This window comes from Neolamprologus brichardi, chromosome 9 (genome assembly GCF_056152115.1).
Source record: "Neolamprologus brichardi isolate AB-2024 chromosome 9, ASM5615211v1, whole genome shotgun sequence".
NCBI lineage: Eukaryota > Metazoa > Chordata > Actinopteri > Cichliformes > Cichlidae > Neolamprologus > Neolamprologus brichardi.
Window position 1 is genome coordinate 31,907,846 of NC_142112.1, and position 17,063 is coordinate 31,924,908.

General features: G+C 39.7%; 1 protein-coding gene across 1 annotated transcript in view; it reads right to left on the bottom strand.

The window, feature by feature from the left end:
- Positions 1-346: 346 nt before the first annotated feature.
- The window catches only part of LOC102798269 (cadherin-12-like), a 106,515-nt gene continuing 89,798 nt past the window's right edge, over positions 347-17,063 (bottom strand). Inside the window, exons 9-12 of the mRNA XM_087846306.1 lie at positions 14,429-14,550; positions 7,862-7,979; positions 4,047-4,298; positions 347-1,058 (exon numbers count right to left, since the gene is read on the bottom strand). Of these exons, the coding sequence (XP_087702432.1) occupies positions 547-1,058; positions 4,047-4,298; positions 7,862-7,979; positions 14,429-14,550 (1,004 nt within the window). The 3' untranslated portion in view covers positions 347-546. The remainder of the gene's footprint in view (positions 1,059-4,046; positions 4,299-7,861; positions 7,980-14,428; positions 14,551-17,063) is intronic.

The following is a 17,063-nucleotide window of genomic DNA, read 5'->3' on the forward strand; positions in this document are numbered from 1 at the left end:
AATAAATAGAACAATAAATAACATTCAAAACATCTTTGGCCAAACTTGGGCCACCTCATTGTCCCCACAGAGTTACATTGGTGTTGGTAGATGCTTCTGCCAGTCGGAGCACAGTGCTGACTGAATTTATCTATGGGGCTCAAAAGAACATCACTGGACATGTGGCATGAAATAGCAAGTGAAAGAACAATTATATTGAGGCACTTTAAAGGATGTTGTTGGAAACGGCAACATTTCCGTGTCTATGCGTGATCCCCGAGAGGAAATAAAATGTAAGACAAGAAACAATATTCAGCCGAAAGGAAATTGAATGACTGCTTAGCTCATCTACTTATGTTATCATATGTTCTTTCTTTTTATTTTTTTGTATTTTTTGAGACAATTTGGGGACTGAGCATGGTGAAGCACCAATGAAATAGAAAACAGCTGAAAAAAAAATCCCCAAAACATTAATAATGGATAACATGGGAAGAAAGTAATGGTGAAACATTTGAGCCAACAAAAAGAATATTGTTACATATTTGCTTTTTGAGTCTGTGAACAACATCAATGTGCGTTCTCTGTGGTTGCTGAGTTCGACTGAGTTTCTGACTGTTCCCCGAAAATCCCCGCCAGTGTCTTAAAGCGGGGCCCCCAGTCAGTGAGGTAATCATAGTCCTCCTCGAGGTCTATTGCGAGGGACTCGATGGAGCTTAGCGACTCAGCTACAGAGCCATCTCCTTCGTAAGCGTATGTCGCTAAGGAGTCGTACGGCGGGGCTGAGTTGTCCGTGTCATGCTCTTTCAGACGCTGGTTGATGAAGTCTCGGATGTCTGCGCTGTCCTGAGAGACAGGCGGCCTGGTACCTCTTTTCATCTCAGGCTTGACATCCCTGCGGTACAGGTTGTCTTTGACAACCTTGGGATTACGAAGCGTCCCCATGTCGAACGCGTGCGTGTCCTCTTCTCCCCCTCCTTCATCATCGTAGTGAATCACATTATCCCGGATGTCCTCTTTGGATGACATAAGGGTTTCCTTCTTCTTCTGCCGTCTCAATCCCACGTAGAGGACTACAATAACTAGGAGAACAAATCGAAATGTTTCCATGTTAGATTTCCCAAAAAAATCAGATTATTTGTGAAAAAAGTTGGAGCCTCTTAGAGGTATAGTTTTAACTATTTACAGCTCAAAATATGTGTTGATCAGAGGTATGAATTTGGATTACACAACAGTAAATGTCATTTTAAACAGAAACCCCTATAGTAAAAAAAAATATGATTTTGGCATGTCTTAATTTTTACTTGGCTCTACATGAGAACAGATACTGCAGCTGAGATCGGCTGTGTGGCAGAGTACCATGCAGAGAAACTGTGGCAACTTAAATATTAAACCCTATACAAAATTTACTCGACTGGATGGACAGAAGGCTATCACCTGAGTCTCCTCCCTTCACCGAGACCAGCTGGTCTTGTGCTTAATCCTACTGAAAATATTTAATAGGATCAAGATTTATACACAGCGTGGCCCAGAGTGTTCTTTTTTTTGAGTATTGTGTTTTTAAAAAATAATATAAAATGCTATTAACATGCGTACACACGAAACAAAGATGATGAGCATGCTAGCAAAGAGGATTAGTGTAGAAATGTGCTCGGCAAAGTGCAGGTAGTATGACTCTAGATGTTTAATCTCATTCCAACATAAGCCATACGTTTTGCCATGCTGTGCCATACCCACGATCAAAAGCAAGTGGTAATATAGAGCACGGGAACAACAGTTATAAGGGTAAAAAAGAAACCCAGGATCCCTGTTATCATTGTCATTTGTTGTCTAGACATCTGACCTGCAAATCAATGCCTTCTTTTGCCTTGCCATCTCAAAAAATAAGATATACTCACTGCAATACATGCTTAGAAAAAAATAGCACAGAGCTGTAAACATTGTTGGAAGTGAAATTGAACCGCTGACAATATACCCAAAGCAACATTTTATTGTTTTTTCACACGAACCATCAGAGATTGCTCGAGGTGCTGCATATTTTAGACACCATAGTACCGCTGTGTTATTTTCAGCACGGTAAATTTCCTACTCTCTCTTCACTCCTGTCAGAGCAATCTGTCTCTCTGTGTCTGTGTCCCCTTCTCAGCCTAGTCATTGAAAGCTGCAGTAAAATGTGTCTTTTTTGCCTCCTCTGGGCTTTTAATATACAGTTGCATCTAAGAGTAAAAGCAATGGGCAGGAAAAAGTGAAATCATTCAAATGAAATATTCCAATAAATACATTCAGACTGAAAAAAGCCCTGACTAGATCGCCTCTTTTCAACCTCTCTGTAGCTCACTTTCTCTCTCCCTTCTTCTACTCTCAAGTCATTTTTATCTTCCTTTAAGTGGTGTGCCAGCTCCCCCCAGTGGCTCATTTGTAGACTTTCACAACAGACGGTTATTACAGGCTTTGTCATTAGATGCAGCCGATCCACAAATCGGTTTGGGAGACATAGCAATGCAGATGAACGCCTGGCTTGTTTAATTTCGACTCCTCGTTTTTTTTTTTTCCCCTCGCAGGACAACTGGGTCATCCTTACAAATGCTGCACAGAAACTAAGTGGCTCTATGGAAATGTTCTCAGTGGGAGTGCTGATTTTCTCTGCCTCTTCCCTTCTCAGGGACAGCATGACAGTTTGGCATCAGCCTTAGCCTTGGGGGTGGGTCGACTTGGAGCTTTGAAGACATTCTTCTCAAATGTAGCGAACACACCGACACAGCTCTACAGCACAGTGCCACAATGTGCTTTTATGTTCAATCACATATAAAACAGTGGAAGTCGGGCTGATATTTCACATGAATACATTCATGAGGGTAATGAAACAGGATTAATGATTAGGCATAGGTGGAATTTAACAGTGGATTCTTCGTGCGCCGTAAATTAGAAGGAGATCGAGAAAAGTAAATACAGCTAAATTCAAAGGGCACGGACTTCCAGTTTAAAGCGAGGTCTTCTTTAACAACCGACCATCCCACGCTTATAATTCAGAAAATGATGCCATAAACCTACATTTACTTCCTCCCAGCTATGCAGATGAGCTCGGGCATTAATAGCAGAGAATTAGGAAGGAGTTTTACAACCATGACCTTGTGGGAAATGTAAAAGCTGTAGCTTCTCAAACAGCCACAGGGCAGCAAGATTGGATTTAGTTTATAGAGCCAAGCGACCCTCCCTCTAGTCTTTAACATCTCATTGAATGACAATATTCACATGGGTTTGATAATTAACTGCAGACACTCCTGGAGAAATGCCAGCCCAACTCTGACGGTCAGCTCAGCATGTTTGGAACCAGGTATTGCCAGACACAAGGGGAAGTATATCTGGAGCACATGCATCAATATTCTTTGATGCACATGTGTCTAGTCTCACAGGGTTTTCTAAAGCATTACAGTTTTATTTGGTTAAATTCAGATCAGAATTTGGCTACTAAAATCGCAGGAATTAAAAAATAAATTCTCAACTTTTCAGAGCCTGCACTAAAGGAATAGTTGTAGAGTGGAAATGTCAATAGTTTGATATTTCATAAAATGTCAGCCCCTGCTTCTTTTTTTTTTCTCCCCTCAGAAGTTAGAGAAGATCAATATTTCTCCAAGTCCTGGCGTCATTATGAGATTGTCAGGCAAACAGTGAAGACTCCGGACTGTCACTGAAAACAGCCAAGAAAGAGTCCAACCCAGGAAAATTGGACGCAATGGTTTTTCATACAGCTTAAACATATGCACACTGCGTGCCCTTGAGCCTCTACAATGATAGGAAGCCATCAGCCTTTGGACGGAGCAGTTTTGCTGGACTGCCTCCAGCTGTTATGAAAAATGATGTTATATTTCCAAAAATGTCAAACTAGTTCACATTTTAATAGAGTTTATAGTACAAAGTATAAATATAGAGCAGACTAGGACCTATCCTCCTGAAATCCCATGAAATATTTTCCACAAAGAAAATGACTACTAACTATAACTGCCATAAATATAGTCATATTTCACACAGTTTGGAGTTTTCAAAGTTTGAGAATAAAATCCGAATCTCACCGAGCAGGATGATGATACATAGAAGTATAGCAATCAGCGCTCCTGTGCTTAGACCCACAGGAAGAAAGATGGCCTCTGCACTGCAAGTTAACAGTGAACCGTCCGATTCACAGCCGCACACACGGATGGTCAATGTGCCCGTGCTGCTTTTAGGTGGGTAGCCATTATCTTCCATAACCACAGGGAGGAAATAGATCTCCTGCAAACGCCTTCGAAAGCCGCTCCGCTTTGTCACGATTCCAGCTGTGTTATCTAAAAAAGACAAGAGCTTTTTTAAAAATGTCATCAAATACACAAAAGAGCTTCAAACACAGTCATTGATTCTTTGACAACATATGTAGTCTTGGATTTAAGAGATCTTATTTTTTTATATATATTTTTTTAATGGAAAGGCCTGAAGTAGTGCAGCAACTGCTTATTCCTTGATCTGTGCAGGCTTGAAAGTTCTGACCAAAGTAAAAGAAAATATTCCTCCAAGTATAACCTCACATCAGTCAGACAATCCTCTGAGCTGAATTACAACTCTCAACGTCCAAGTTTGAGAGATGAAATTTTGCCATGTCTGATAACTCTTTATGTGTGATATCAAATCCTCTCAATTTGCTTCTCTGACTGAGACGAGAAACTTCAATAATTTGCTTCGAGCCACACCCGGAACAGTATTCCTCGAAACACCACAAAGGGTTTTCTATCTAACTGCAGAGAGTTTGTAATTATGTATGTATGTTTTATTTATGATGTTATCTTGTTTTACAGGTAGTAGATATTTTTCTATCATAAATAATTTGGGTCCAGGCTGACTGGAAGCATTTGCAGATCTCTGTCAACACAACTAGGATTTGGGAGAAACCAGGAATGTTAAATATTAACTTTTACGTGTTCGCTGAAGTTGACTTGCTGGCTGCACCAGTGGGGGGGAGGACCCATGGTTTTCACGATACTCTCTCACATCTTCATGTAATAACGTCACATGTGTACAGCTGAGACAAGAACTCAGCTGTACATGTTTTTGTCGAACTAAACTTAAAGCAAAATAGATTAAATTATGATTTAAAATAGGGATGCAACGATACCGATACTGGTATCGGGTATCGGGGCCGATACTGTAAAATGTGTGTGTACTCATACTCGTAAAAGTTAACCGATACCATGAACCGATACTAACTTATTTCATTAATCAGAGGGTGGCTTGTCATTTCTGTTGTAGTTTTTTGGATTGGCCACTAGGGGGACATCCTAGTTAAAGCTAAACAGGCACAGGGTTAGGCGAGTGAGACTGGCGGCTCCAGATAAAAAAGAGAAACTGGAGGCTGCTGTAGCTAGGCTAAACAAAATGTCAGCAGTGTGGACCGGAACAGCCAACTTTAACTCAGGTTTTGGAAAAGCGATGAAAAATGTCAAGAGAAAATCCACGGGCAGTTAAAATAACAGAGGCTCTGACTCATTTTATCACTCTGGATGACCAGCCAATGCCGGTCGTGGAAAACATAGGATTGCACCGTCTTCTCAGCATACTCGAGCTGCGATATGAAATTCCCAACTGCCCATACATCGGGGAGATAATGGTGCCAAAACTTTCTGAAGAGGTAAAGACAAGCAGTGTGTGCGATGTCAGTCCTTGGTTTAACGGCACAGTGGACTGATGATCCACGGGCAGATGAGGAGTTTGTTTGTCAATGCCAAATACTTTTGTTATTTTGTTTGTTTGTTTACAATATGGACACTCTGCAATAATTTAAAAAAGTTTATTTTATTCTCAAACCTAATTTGTATTTATTTTATTCCAAACAGAAGTGTTTATTTATTATTCTGAAAGCTCGAGACAATAGGTATTTTGTTAAATTACAATGTGGACACTCTGCAATAATTTAACAGAAGTGCTTATTTTTCACTTGAAATTTTTTTGTGGTCATTTTTATTAAGATTTAATTTATTATCGGCAGAGAATAAAATAAAACCTGTCTTCCAATTCATTGCATTTGTGTGTGTGTGTGTGTGTGTGTGTGTGTGTGTGTGTGTGTGTGTGTGTGTGTGTGTGTGTGTGTGTGTGGTAGAAGTAACGGTTTTTGTACTTTGTATCGGTAAGTACTCAGATCCAAGTATCGGTATCGTATCGGTTTGAAAAAATTGGTATCGTTGCATCCCTAATTTAAAATATTGTTCTGCTAGTTTTGCATGTATTATCAAATACTCTAAGTATATAATATACAGGCTGACTATACAGTAGCAGTTCAGACAAGTCTCACCATTGACGTGTCTGATTACTACTGAAATGTGATCGCTTTCTTTAAATCATCTGTAACAGTGTTGGTAGCATTTAAATAGAGACGTTGCTACTATGTTGTTAAATGTTACTATTATTTATGAATGAGTACACTTGGAGAAAAGTGCGCATTAGTGAGTGTGCATTAAGAAATGTATTTTCTCAGACAACTGGGAAATTCCTTTAATTTTTTATCTATTTAACTAAATAAATAAATATTGATTTACTTTGTAATGTCAAATCTGATGTATCAGTTGACTTTGTAACCATTTTTTGGAAACTATTGGAACAAAGATTCCGAGAATGAAACTATAAAAAGAAACCACTGCAAGCCAAGCTGTTTTTGAGCTATGTGCAAAATTGTAAACTTCATTTTGATAGTGGCACCTCTGTGTGCAGCACAAGTTTTGTGGTATGAATATTCTTGGCAACAGGGAGCCTGTCGTGAAATGTTTTTATGGTTCTGACTTCATGAACCTTTTGCAGCATGGATAAATAAAGACATAAAAAGAAGATTGAATAAAATAATCTGAATAATTGCAGTGGGGTTACTGCTGCTTTGCTGATTACACTCCTGAAAACACGCAAAGGGAACAACTTGGGATGACAGCCAAAGGTGTAAGAAATTCAACTTGAATAGAGGTCGACAGTGTATACGAGGGAGAGGGAACATGTCAGGTTAAACCTGCCTGCTTCTGTCTGCTACAGCTAGACTGTCTGACCCCTGTCAAGCCAGGTTTGTTCCAGTGACGAAGCCTAGCACTTTCTCTTGACAGGAGGTCAGGCGTTTTAGCACACCTTGCATGTTGCGCACAAGCACGATTTTGTTTGTGCACTCTCTCCCCCTGTCTCACCCAACCTGTCCGCAGAGCCTGTGGTGTTTGCATTTCCTGTCCCTACCTATCAGATCTCACTTTGTATCTGGAGAGTGTGCTTCTGAGGCTTCTGGCAGTCAGGAAGCTGCAAGACACTGTGTCCAAAAGGTAAAACTGGATCAGAGGTTCGGACCAGTGCTTGTCAAGGATGGTGAATGCATTCGTTTCCCTGGCCTCATCCTGCCATGTCCCACTTTTCACTTTTCATTACCCGTCTTTCTGGTTAGACTTCAAAGGCCTCAACCGGTGCAGACTGCAGAGCTTCGCATGTGATATGTGGCCTTATCATAATACAGTGTCTGACTGGATGTTTTTGGGTTATTTTTAGCACTGAGACATGCCACTCAAACCTTTCAATGAAAAGATGATCTTTTCTCTGTGCTTTTGGGTTTTGTTTGCAGACAGGTTATTTGCAGGCAGCGACTGAAGAGTAATATGTCACTTGAATGCACAACCCAAGGTGATTTCTATGTCACTACCCCAGTATATTTCAGTATCATCATTACTTTCACTGTCACTTTAAAGTGTTTCAAGTGCAATTTCAATTTATCTCTGAAAAAGGTCATCTGCTTTCTAAGATTATTACCTGTTTGTCAGTATTTCATAAACTGTTCAAGCAGGAGACACGTTTCAAACTGTATTCATTGGTCAGGTTTGTCAAAACGGAGAATACGTACTTCCAAAGTCTCGGATGGTAAAATTCCTGTTTTTCAGATCTTCTTTTGGCGATCTGAAGGAGAACTGTTGTCCAGCGCTTGGTAAGTCCTGGTCTTTTGCACTGAAAGATTGTATCACCTGCAAAAAATAAAAATAAAAAAATGAATGCCACAGGTTGACAATAAAACTATTCAAATCAACTTTTTTTCCTTTGCCATTTATGTGTATTAAACATTGGGGTTTTTTAAGAGGCTTGCTCTTCTCCTGCCTGTTGGTTAGTGGAAGACTGGCAAACCACACACAGAAAATAGACTGAATTTGAACAGCACTTCAGCAAACTGGATCACTTACATGTGAAATAGAGTTTACTAATAGAACACCATGACAGCCACTATCCCCTCTGCACTTTCCTGTTAGACGTAGACTGCTGATTCAGCCACCTCTGTAGCAGGCGGCTGACTGCTTTCTACTTTCTTTTGTTCCCCAAACATTTCAGAGATATGTCTGGAAATGGCTATGCTGCCAATCAAGCTGTGCAATCAAGCTGCTCTTCACTTACTGGATTTAACCTGCGGGAGACCCAGTGCCCTGGTGCTGGCTCCCCCACCTGCAGGAGCCACGACTCAGCCCCACTGCCCTGCTACATCACCCTGGCTGTGTTGTGTCTGAGGTTTTCCCTTCTCAGTATTTAAATGAAATTCCCTCCAGGGGAGTAAACTTGACACTAGGTGTGATGAGCACTCTGTTGAGGTCCTCGCTGCAGATGTACAGTTTGCACTATTGAACCCCTTCAACCAAATTAGCTTTTTTATGAATAAATGAAGCTACAAACAGACCCATCTTTTTTCAATAAATATAGGCAATTTTGTCTAATGGCCATCAAAAGACTGGGAAATCGTGTTTTGCATTGTATTCTAAAGGAAAATGACTTAAACTATATCACATAAAACCTTCAACTTTGAATGCTGTAGGTGTACTGTGATTGGTCCAGAAATACGGGCAGGTTGTCTAATGAACTGCAAGAAGAGAACCCAAATGCAAACTCCAAAACAGACTACATAACAAAAGATGGGCCTTTTATTGTGGCTGATTCAAAGTCCACCAGAAAAATGTAAAACTGAATCCAAAGTAGGCAGAGAACACAGTGTAAGTTTAAACAGACACTGCAAGAAAGAGTGAAGGGAAGCCATGAAAGTCATGGGCTGTGTCCCAATTCAGGGTCTGCACACTTGAAGTAGGCATTTTAAGTGTGATTACGTCACCGCCACGCGACGACGGCTGTCCCAATTCGAAGTGTACTTCAAATGCATACTCCAAATGCGCCGTCAATTTCCCCAAATATCAAGCGTTGTCTGGTGCACGCTTCGTGGTCCCATATATCCCACAATTCATAGCGCGGCGGTGGGTGTGGAAAATTTTGCCGCAAAATACGGCAGAAGGGAGTGGCCAAGAGTGAACTGTCAAAAGTAAGTACTGAATACGATCTCACTTATTTATGTGTGAATGTTTAATAACGAAGAACATTAAAACATTGCCGACATGTGGCCAACAGCAAAGTTATGTGACATTAGTGATGTTTGTGCTTTCAGCGTTAACACATATATATATATATATATATATATAATCTGACAATACTATAATATTGGCCATATTATACTTACATTACCACAGTGAGATGACTTTAGTCTCATGAACAACATCAGCTAATTGTTATTTGACTGTTCAGTACAGAAATGAAGCCCAACAATCATGTTTTACAGTCCTGTGGTCTCAGCCTCAGATACTCAACTAATCAAAGTGATGTCATGAGAAAAATGAATGACCAACAAAACATTTTTTTCTCCTTCATTTATGTCACACAATGCTGTATGAGACGTTTCTCGCGGTTAGTATCATGGTTGCTAGGCAACCTGAACAGCGAGACGAAGGCTAGACCGTCCCATTTCATAATCCTCTCACTTCCGCACTTCTTGTACTTATAGTTCGCACCGTACGTAGTACGCGTAGTGCGGATACTTCAAGCTTGCAGAGTCTGAATTGGGACACAGCCATGGTCATGGAAGTGAAGACAGCTGGGGCAATCAAGACACAGGTGTAGACAATCAAGAAAATGAGACAGGGGAGGAAGTAAAACTAAGCACAGCCACAGCCAAAGTAAAACAAGAACTAAATCCACAGATAACTGCTACACTGAACAAAAGCAACATTAAGGAAAATGAGCGCGAATAGAAGACAACAGAAACATTAACTGGAGCATGAATACAATATGAACGAACACCTAAAAATGCTGATGTGCAAAAAGTTCAGTTATGCAAGAGCGAAAAACAAAAGCAAACTGAGAACGCAGACTCAACAAAACCATAGACATATACACGCACGCTTTGAGCTCCCTACTCTCTGCAGAGAGGTCAGGTGGAAAAACAGGGAAAGCTAAGCCTATATGCGACAGAGGAAATATAAAAAATCTGCTGCTGGACATCCAACACAAAGCACAGTAATGTGGTACATGTAGAGAGAAAATTAAGAAGTTGAAACAGGATTACAAGAAAATATCAAACGTAAAAGGTGACTTTGCATTACCAACCATTGGCCAGGTATTACATCATTCCAGATTTCACTATTAGAGATGCAAGAGCAAATGGGGGGGAGGCTAGGAAGGTATGTCGTTCCCAGGAGACCTCCCTTGTGGATACTTATCCCCAAGTAAAGGATGAAAGAGGCTACGGTCTTTTAGCATCAATTGAATTTTTAAATGAATAAAACCTTAGTAAAATAGCCTGAATTAAATGTTGGCAAGTGTACCTCCATCAGCTTTGGCTACACAAAATCTCGCTCTTACTCAAAATGTGTTTTAGTGCACCATTATCCCTCTTCTTTACCTCTCAAGGACAACAGTATGTGCTACAGTAAATCCATGTCATGCAGTATTAACTGACAATTAGCTTCACTGCTGAAACATCAGTACCACGTATCACCAATTTAAAACAGCATTTATTATATTTTTCACAAACAGAAAATTAATTATAATCTGTCAAGTGCAAATCCACCTTACCTCGCTCTCAAAAATGCTTCCCCTCTCCTCTTGATCACAAGTGGAGCTGTTGCTGCAGTAACCGCTTATTACCGGGCTCTATTATATATATTTTAATGGTTTTAAGTGTATCCTGCTTCTGCACTTTTGCACACAGCGACATGAGGGTGTCAACTAAATGCTGTAAATGCAAATGTAATTGTTCCAGCGAATCAGTGTGATTCATTAGGTCACTGTTTTAATATAGCATTATCAAAAACAAAGCAAATATAACAGAAGAAACTGTAGCACCGCTAATATGTAGGAAGTCATTTCTTTTATATTCCCTTTATGGTTGCTTTTCTCATTTCACACTTGACCAGTTGACTCTGAGTACAGTAAATTATGGGATGTGGAAACGACCTGCTGTCTAACTTTGCCACAACCCTGATCTTCTTTATATGCAAAACTCAATTGAAGGTTTCAGGCCACTCGCCTCCCTGCTTTTTCCACACTCTTACATAAAAACAATCAGTTACTTTTCCTGCTTGCTTGGTTTCATCCAAGTTACCAATCATTTTGAATTGGATGTTGTGCAGCAGCATGAGACACTCTGAAACAAGCTGTTTTTACATGTTTTTAGCGGTGTGAGTGCAGACAAGGGGAACATATGACGGATTTTACAAGAGAGGCTCTGCGGTTCTTTTTTTTAAAAAATCTTCCAGCTGTGCTGTGCAAAACACCTGGAGGGATCATGCTGTGGAAGAAAAAGCATGTTCCGGATTTGAGGAAAAAGAAGCTCCAGAGAAATAGAAGTGCCAATTCAGGGTCACTGGAGCCTTTCCCAACTGTCATAGGGCGAGAGGCAAGGTACGCCGCGGACAGGTCGCCAATCTATCACAGGGCTGACAGAGAGACGAGGATAACCATTCGGAACTATGTTCGAATTAAAATCACAAATTAACCTAACATGCATGTGTTTGGACTGTGTCGGGAAGTTAGAGGACGCAGAGGGAACCCATTCAAACATGGCGAGAACATGCAAAGTCCACACAGAAAGGCTCCGAGGTGGATTCAAACTCAGTGAAGCAGTAATACTATACACCACGATACCATGCCACCCACGGAGATGTGATGTCGTGTTTTATATACAGGACACTTCTTGCATGATGTGACCAGTTCACCTGAATATATGAAAGCCTTGATATTACTTTAACTTGTTTACTTTCTTTACCTCCCTAATACATTTGCACATGTATAACAGGTCTATATAGAAAAATAATAAATAAATAAATAAAAATCTTAATCTTGTTAAATAAAGGAATTACAAAAGAAAGAAAACCCCAAAACACACCGAGCAAAATAAAAAGCTGATTCTATCGGTTCATCTGAAGCAGAATCAAAGCAGTCATATAATTGAACATAATGACCTCCTAATCCTTAAAGCTAGGGGCACAACCTCAGGAAAGAGAAACTATGCTCAGGGCACCAGATAGCCACTCATATCTGCACATTTATACACTCTCCTTAAACCTCCCATAAGGCACCCGCAAGTCCACGGCTGCTAGCCTGAAAATCTTTAAAGGACGCATTGTACACCTCATTATTTAGAATGTGGATCAAAATATTCCGATGTGTGTCTCTTAATGAATCATTTGATCATTCACAACTGGCCCAATGGATTATTAGACTTCACTGATCTTTAGTTACTGCCTAGGATTCATTCAGTGTATGAATGAACTATGAATATGTGTATGTGTATATATATATATATATATATATATATATATATATATATATATATATATATATTATATATATTTAATAGCAGGAAATTAACTATGCATATAATTCTTTTCTTTCGCTCCTTTTCCCCGTATTTTCCAAGTAACCTATATTTCACAACATCGTAATAAAACTGGAAATTCTGTTTCTGCTGATGCCACCCCAATATTTTTAGTGCCCCCCATATGGTTAGGCCTATAAAAAATTGTGGAGACGCCCCTGCAACAGATCCGTTGGGTAAAGAATAATTTATTGTCCACTGTCAATATTTTATTATTCTCTTTTTACTTTTTATTAAACACAGGTCATTTTAATCCCACTTTATAATCTGTTATACTGTGCTATTTATATTACTGTTCCATTTTTCTTTCATTTATAGTTTTTGTAAATTATATCAATTTATTAGTCATTTTAAAAATGTATACATTGTTTATTTTTGCATTTTAATTTAACTCTTTTGTTTTTGTAATATTGCCAAAATGGTTACAGTGTATCTTACTGAATTATATACCACTGGAGAAGTTTGTTGTATGTTGTGTTTAACTTGGATTTTAGCCGTTGTCATAAAGGACTTTCCCAACTTTGGGGGCAAATAAAGTATACATTGTGTTTTCTTCGTACAATATTCATGTGAAATCTTTTTAGATTAAAAAAAAAAAGTTTGCTGCCCACACAAGGCCTTACACATCATTGAACACGCTATGTGTATCTGTGCTCACATTATGCTGTGAAGTGTAAATTGCATATTGGTCTAGAACCGCCTTCCGATTAGGTGTGATTAGATGAATGACATGCTCACAGGTACATGCTTTAAACTCTAAAGACAAAAACTTTAAGACAAACTTTTTCCATGAGGAGATAAATGATAAAACATCCTTCTACTATCAAATACTGTTCATCATCCTGCACAGTGAAGCCATGAGCGAAACGCGCTTTTGAGTGGAGGTTAACTTCAAATGAGAAACCATTCACGTTAAATTTAGGAGAAAAATAACAATTGTGTGTTTTAAATCAGTCTGGCAAGCAAGAAACATGACAAATCCACATGCCAAGGAAGACACTGATCTCTTCAAATGAAGGGCATGGGCGTTTTGATTGCAACAGACCTGACAACCGGCAAAACATCCTTAATGTGATGAGATGTCTACGGTGATTTGATAGACTGCCAAAGACGCTGTTCCCTCACAACGCTAACTGCATATAGATGCTAGTTAATGGGCTAATTTACAGGCACAGGTGGTTTACAATCCACACAGGCAAATTCTCCGCTGCATCTCAAATATATTATCCGAAATGTGCTCGAGGTTGTTGATATGCAAAGCGCCGCTTTGCTTTATGAACTGAATCCAACTCTATGACTCAGTCAGTTCGAGATGTTGATTCATACTCCGTACTACTCTGTAAGTGTTCTCGGAAAAATCCCCTGAAATAAAAGCTTTTATTCAAGTGACCTTGAGTAAGATGCAGTAGCTGGTTAGATATCAATGTGAGAGCGAAATGTGTAGCGTTCCAAAAAGCAAAAACTTCCTCTAAAAAGTCTGAAATTATTTCTGCCAAAGTTGAAACAGGGACACTTTGTCACTATTCATAAAGAAGTATCCTTCATACTCAATTTGACATGTTTAGATAATTGTCAGTAAATGCTGTAAAACCATATCTACCTCTATAGGGGAACACATATTCCAACAAGCAGCTGTTATCTCGCTATAAATTAACACAATTTAATGAGTTCTGCCTAATTCCTTCAGCACCTGTCAGACAAAAGCAGGGATGTGAGCAGCTGTAAACATACCTGTCCTGCTTTAGCATTTTCACACACAAAGGTCTCATAAGGACTGGCGAGCTCAGGGGGGAACTCGTTGATGTCCAGCACTTGGACAGTGATGGCTACTCGACTGGTCAGAACTGGACTGTCTGCAGAGAGAAGCAACAAATAATTACATGAATACAGAAACAGAGACATTTTGGGTGTTTTGTTCACAGCACTGACATCATGTGGATAAATTAAGTACTACCATCTTATTACAAGCCAGAGCTTGAAGGTTTATCACTGTTGCAGTAGCACGGTCAAGTAGAGGCTTTCATGCTTGAGTCTCCTTGAACAGATGTTATAGCTGCTTAGCCACTGCAAGTGTTTAAATTCTGGAAAACGTCTTATGTGCGTGGAACACAGTGATGCATAAATGCTGTTTTATGATGCTTTTGACGGACGCTGAGAAGGAAAATAAAATAAATACATGCACTAAATTCATCCCATGTGTTGCTTCTAAAGCACACCTCATATTATTGTATACGGCCCTTTCGAGAGGACATTTTTTATTACAAGCCTTTTTTAAAGGTTTTGTTATAGGTTTGAACCATAAGATGTGCATCCCATTCTAATTAGAGTGTGAAAGCCCCTTCGAGTGGGAATAGCTTGAATCCACAGTTGTTTGTTAGAGTGTTTCCTCACAGAGGGGATACAATGGGGAAATGTTCTCTTTGTGTGAGAGCCCAGTTAAGGTAAACTTTATGGATTTGTTGTGGGAATAGGCTTTGGTGCACATTGGGAGGCTTAGCGTGTTCTCGTTTGTATGAGTGCCAGTGCATAGGTTGGTAGGTTTGTATGTTGCTGGGTGGTTGAGAAAAAAAAGTGCAAGGGCGGGGGGATTGGAGAAGCAGCCACGGCTCAGTTAGCAACCTGTCTCTGACCTTGATGGAAAAAGCAATCTTCCCACCGAGGTAAAAATGACACTGATCATGGGATTTGCTGCTTTGCACTGACTGAACTAACACTGATGCTCAGTTGGCAAAAAGAGGCACCATCGCTCGCTTGTGATCGAGAACTCTGTTTATAAAAGTGGGGACAACTTAAAATATTTCCATATCAATAAATTCTATATTTCTATACAGTCTCAGTGGTTCGAGCTAGTTAAGTTTACAATTTTCCCTCTCATCTAATTTTAAAAACTCATCTCCATAACTGTTGTTATTATGAGTGATATATCATTCAGCCCACTAGATGGAGCAATGGTACAGTGGTTATATTTGAATCTGACTTGCAGCAGCAATTTAGCCCAAACATATGCTCCATTTATTTACTGATTTCTGTATAGTTGTACAATGCTTGAGTGATTTGCCCTGAAGTTACCAGTTTATACTGTTTCTCTAATGCACATTTTGTGTTTTGATTTCTCATTTTAATTTAAAAAAAATACTTTATTATTGCAAGCAATCAACCACAGATCTATAAAATGCACTGCAGAACACTAATAAAAAGAAATCATTCTGAGTATCTGTCTGCTAAAAGTGTAACTGCAGATAACACAAGTAACAAAACTGTGTTGACTGTCATTTTTTTTAAAAAAAGAAAAAAAAAGAAGAAAGATAGTAAGTGTGCTTCCTAATTGCCCCATGTCATGGTTATTACAGCATTGAATATATCTCTCCCTTGCCTTAAAATTACCAATGAGTTTAAATGCCAAAACACAACCAGTTAATCTAGCCCTGGCTCTTATTTAGCACGCCTTCTGTTCAGCTCAGTGTCTCAGGGGAACAGCACGCACTGCTCTCATTTTGCTGCATGACTGCAGTGTCTACAGACGACCAGACGGATCGCCAAGGTCTCCGAACTAAAGAGTCTCCAGCTCAGGTGTTGTGACCAGGTGTTTATCGCCGACGAACGAAAGCACAAATGCCATCCAGCAACTCTGTCGATACTGCTGGATGCTTACCGCCAAGTGATTGTAACGGGAATAAAAGGTGTGGGCTGATAAATGTTAAAAAGCATTAGAGGCAAGAACACGCGGTAGATACCGAGGCAGGTCAAATACAGAGGTCTGCAATAATTTACTGTTTATTGAAAACTGCTGTGCAATGCTAAATAGGGCTGCTACAGACTGTAGATAAGTTAGAACAATTATTTTTTTCTATGTGTGTGCGTGACCTCTCCTCAACAACTGGATTTTTTTGTATGGGCACTGAAGGCATCTTTGCTTTAGTATTTATTGTTGTTATCCATGGTTTAAGACCTGAATAACAGACAGCAAACAGGCCAGCGATGACAATAGTATCCAGAACAGTGGAGCCATAACAGCCATCCAATACCCAGAACACAAAGTACTGCCAAATCTAACTCAAGGTCAAACACAGATTTGAACTCGAGCTGGGACACAAACTCTGGGGTGCTGGTTTTATCTCTGTTCTTGCTGCACCAGTCCAACTATTATTTTTAAACACTGGCTCTGGAAGTCTTGTTTATTTCTTTTTTTTGTTATTGTCAGTGAGTAACATTGTCTGTGGATGAACATTGGTCCTCTGAGAGGGGTGGGCAGAGGTCTGGATCAGAGCCCGACTTGTAGCGAGGTGATAAGAAAGGAGTGAGGCGCAGGTGGGTGAGGATAAAATGAGCAGAACTACTCCCTGCTTCCTGCATCTAGTATGACACA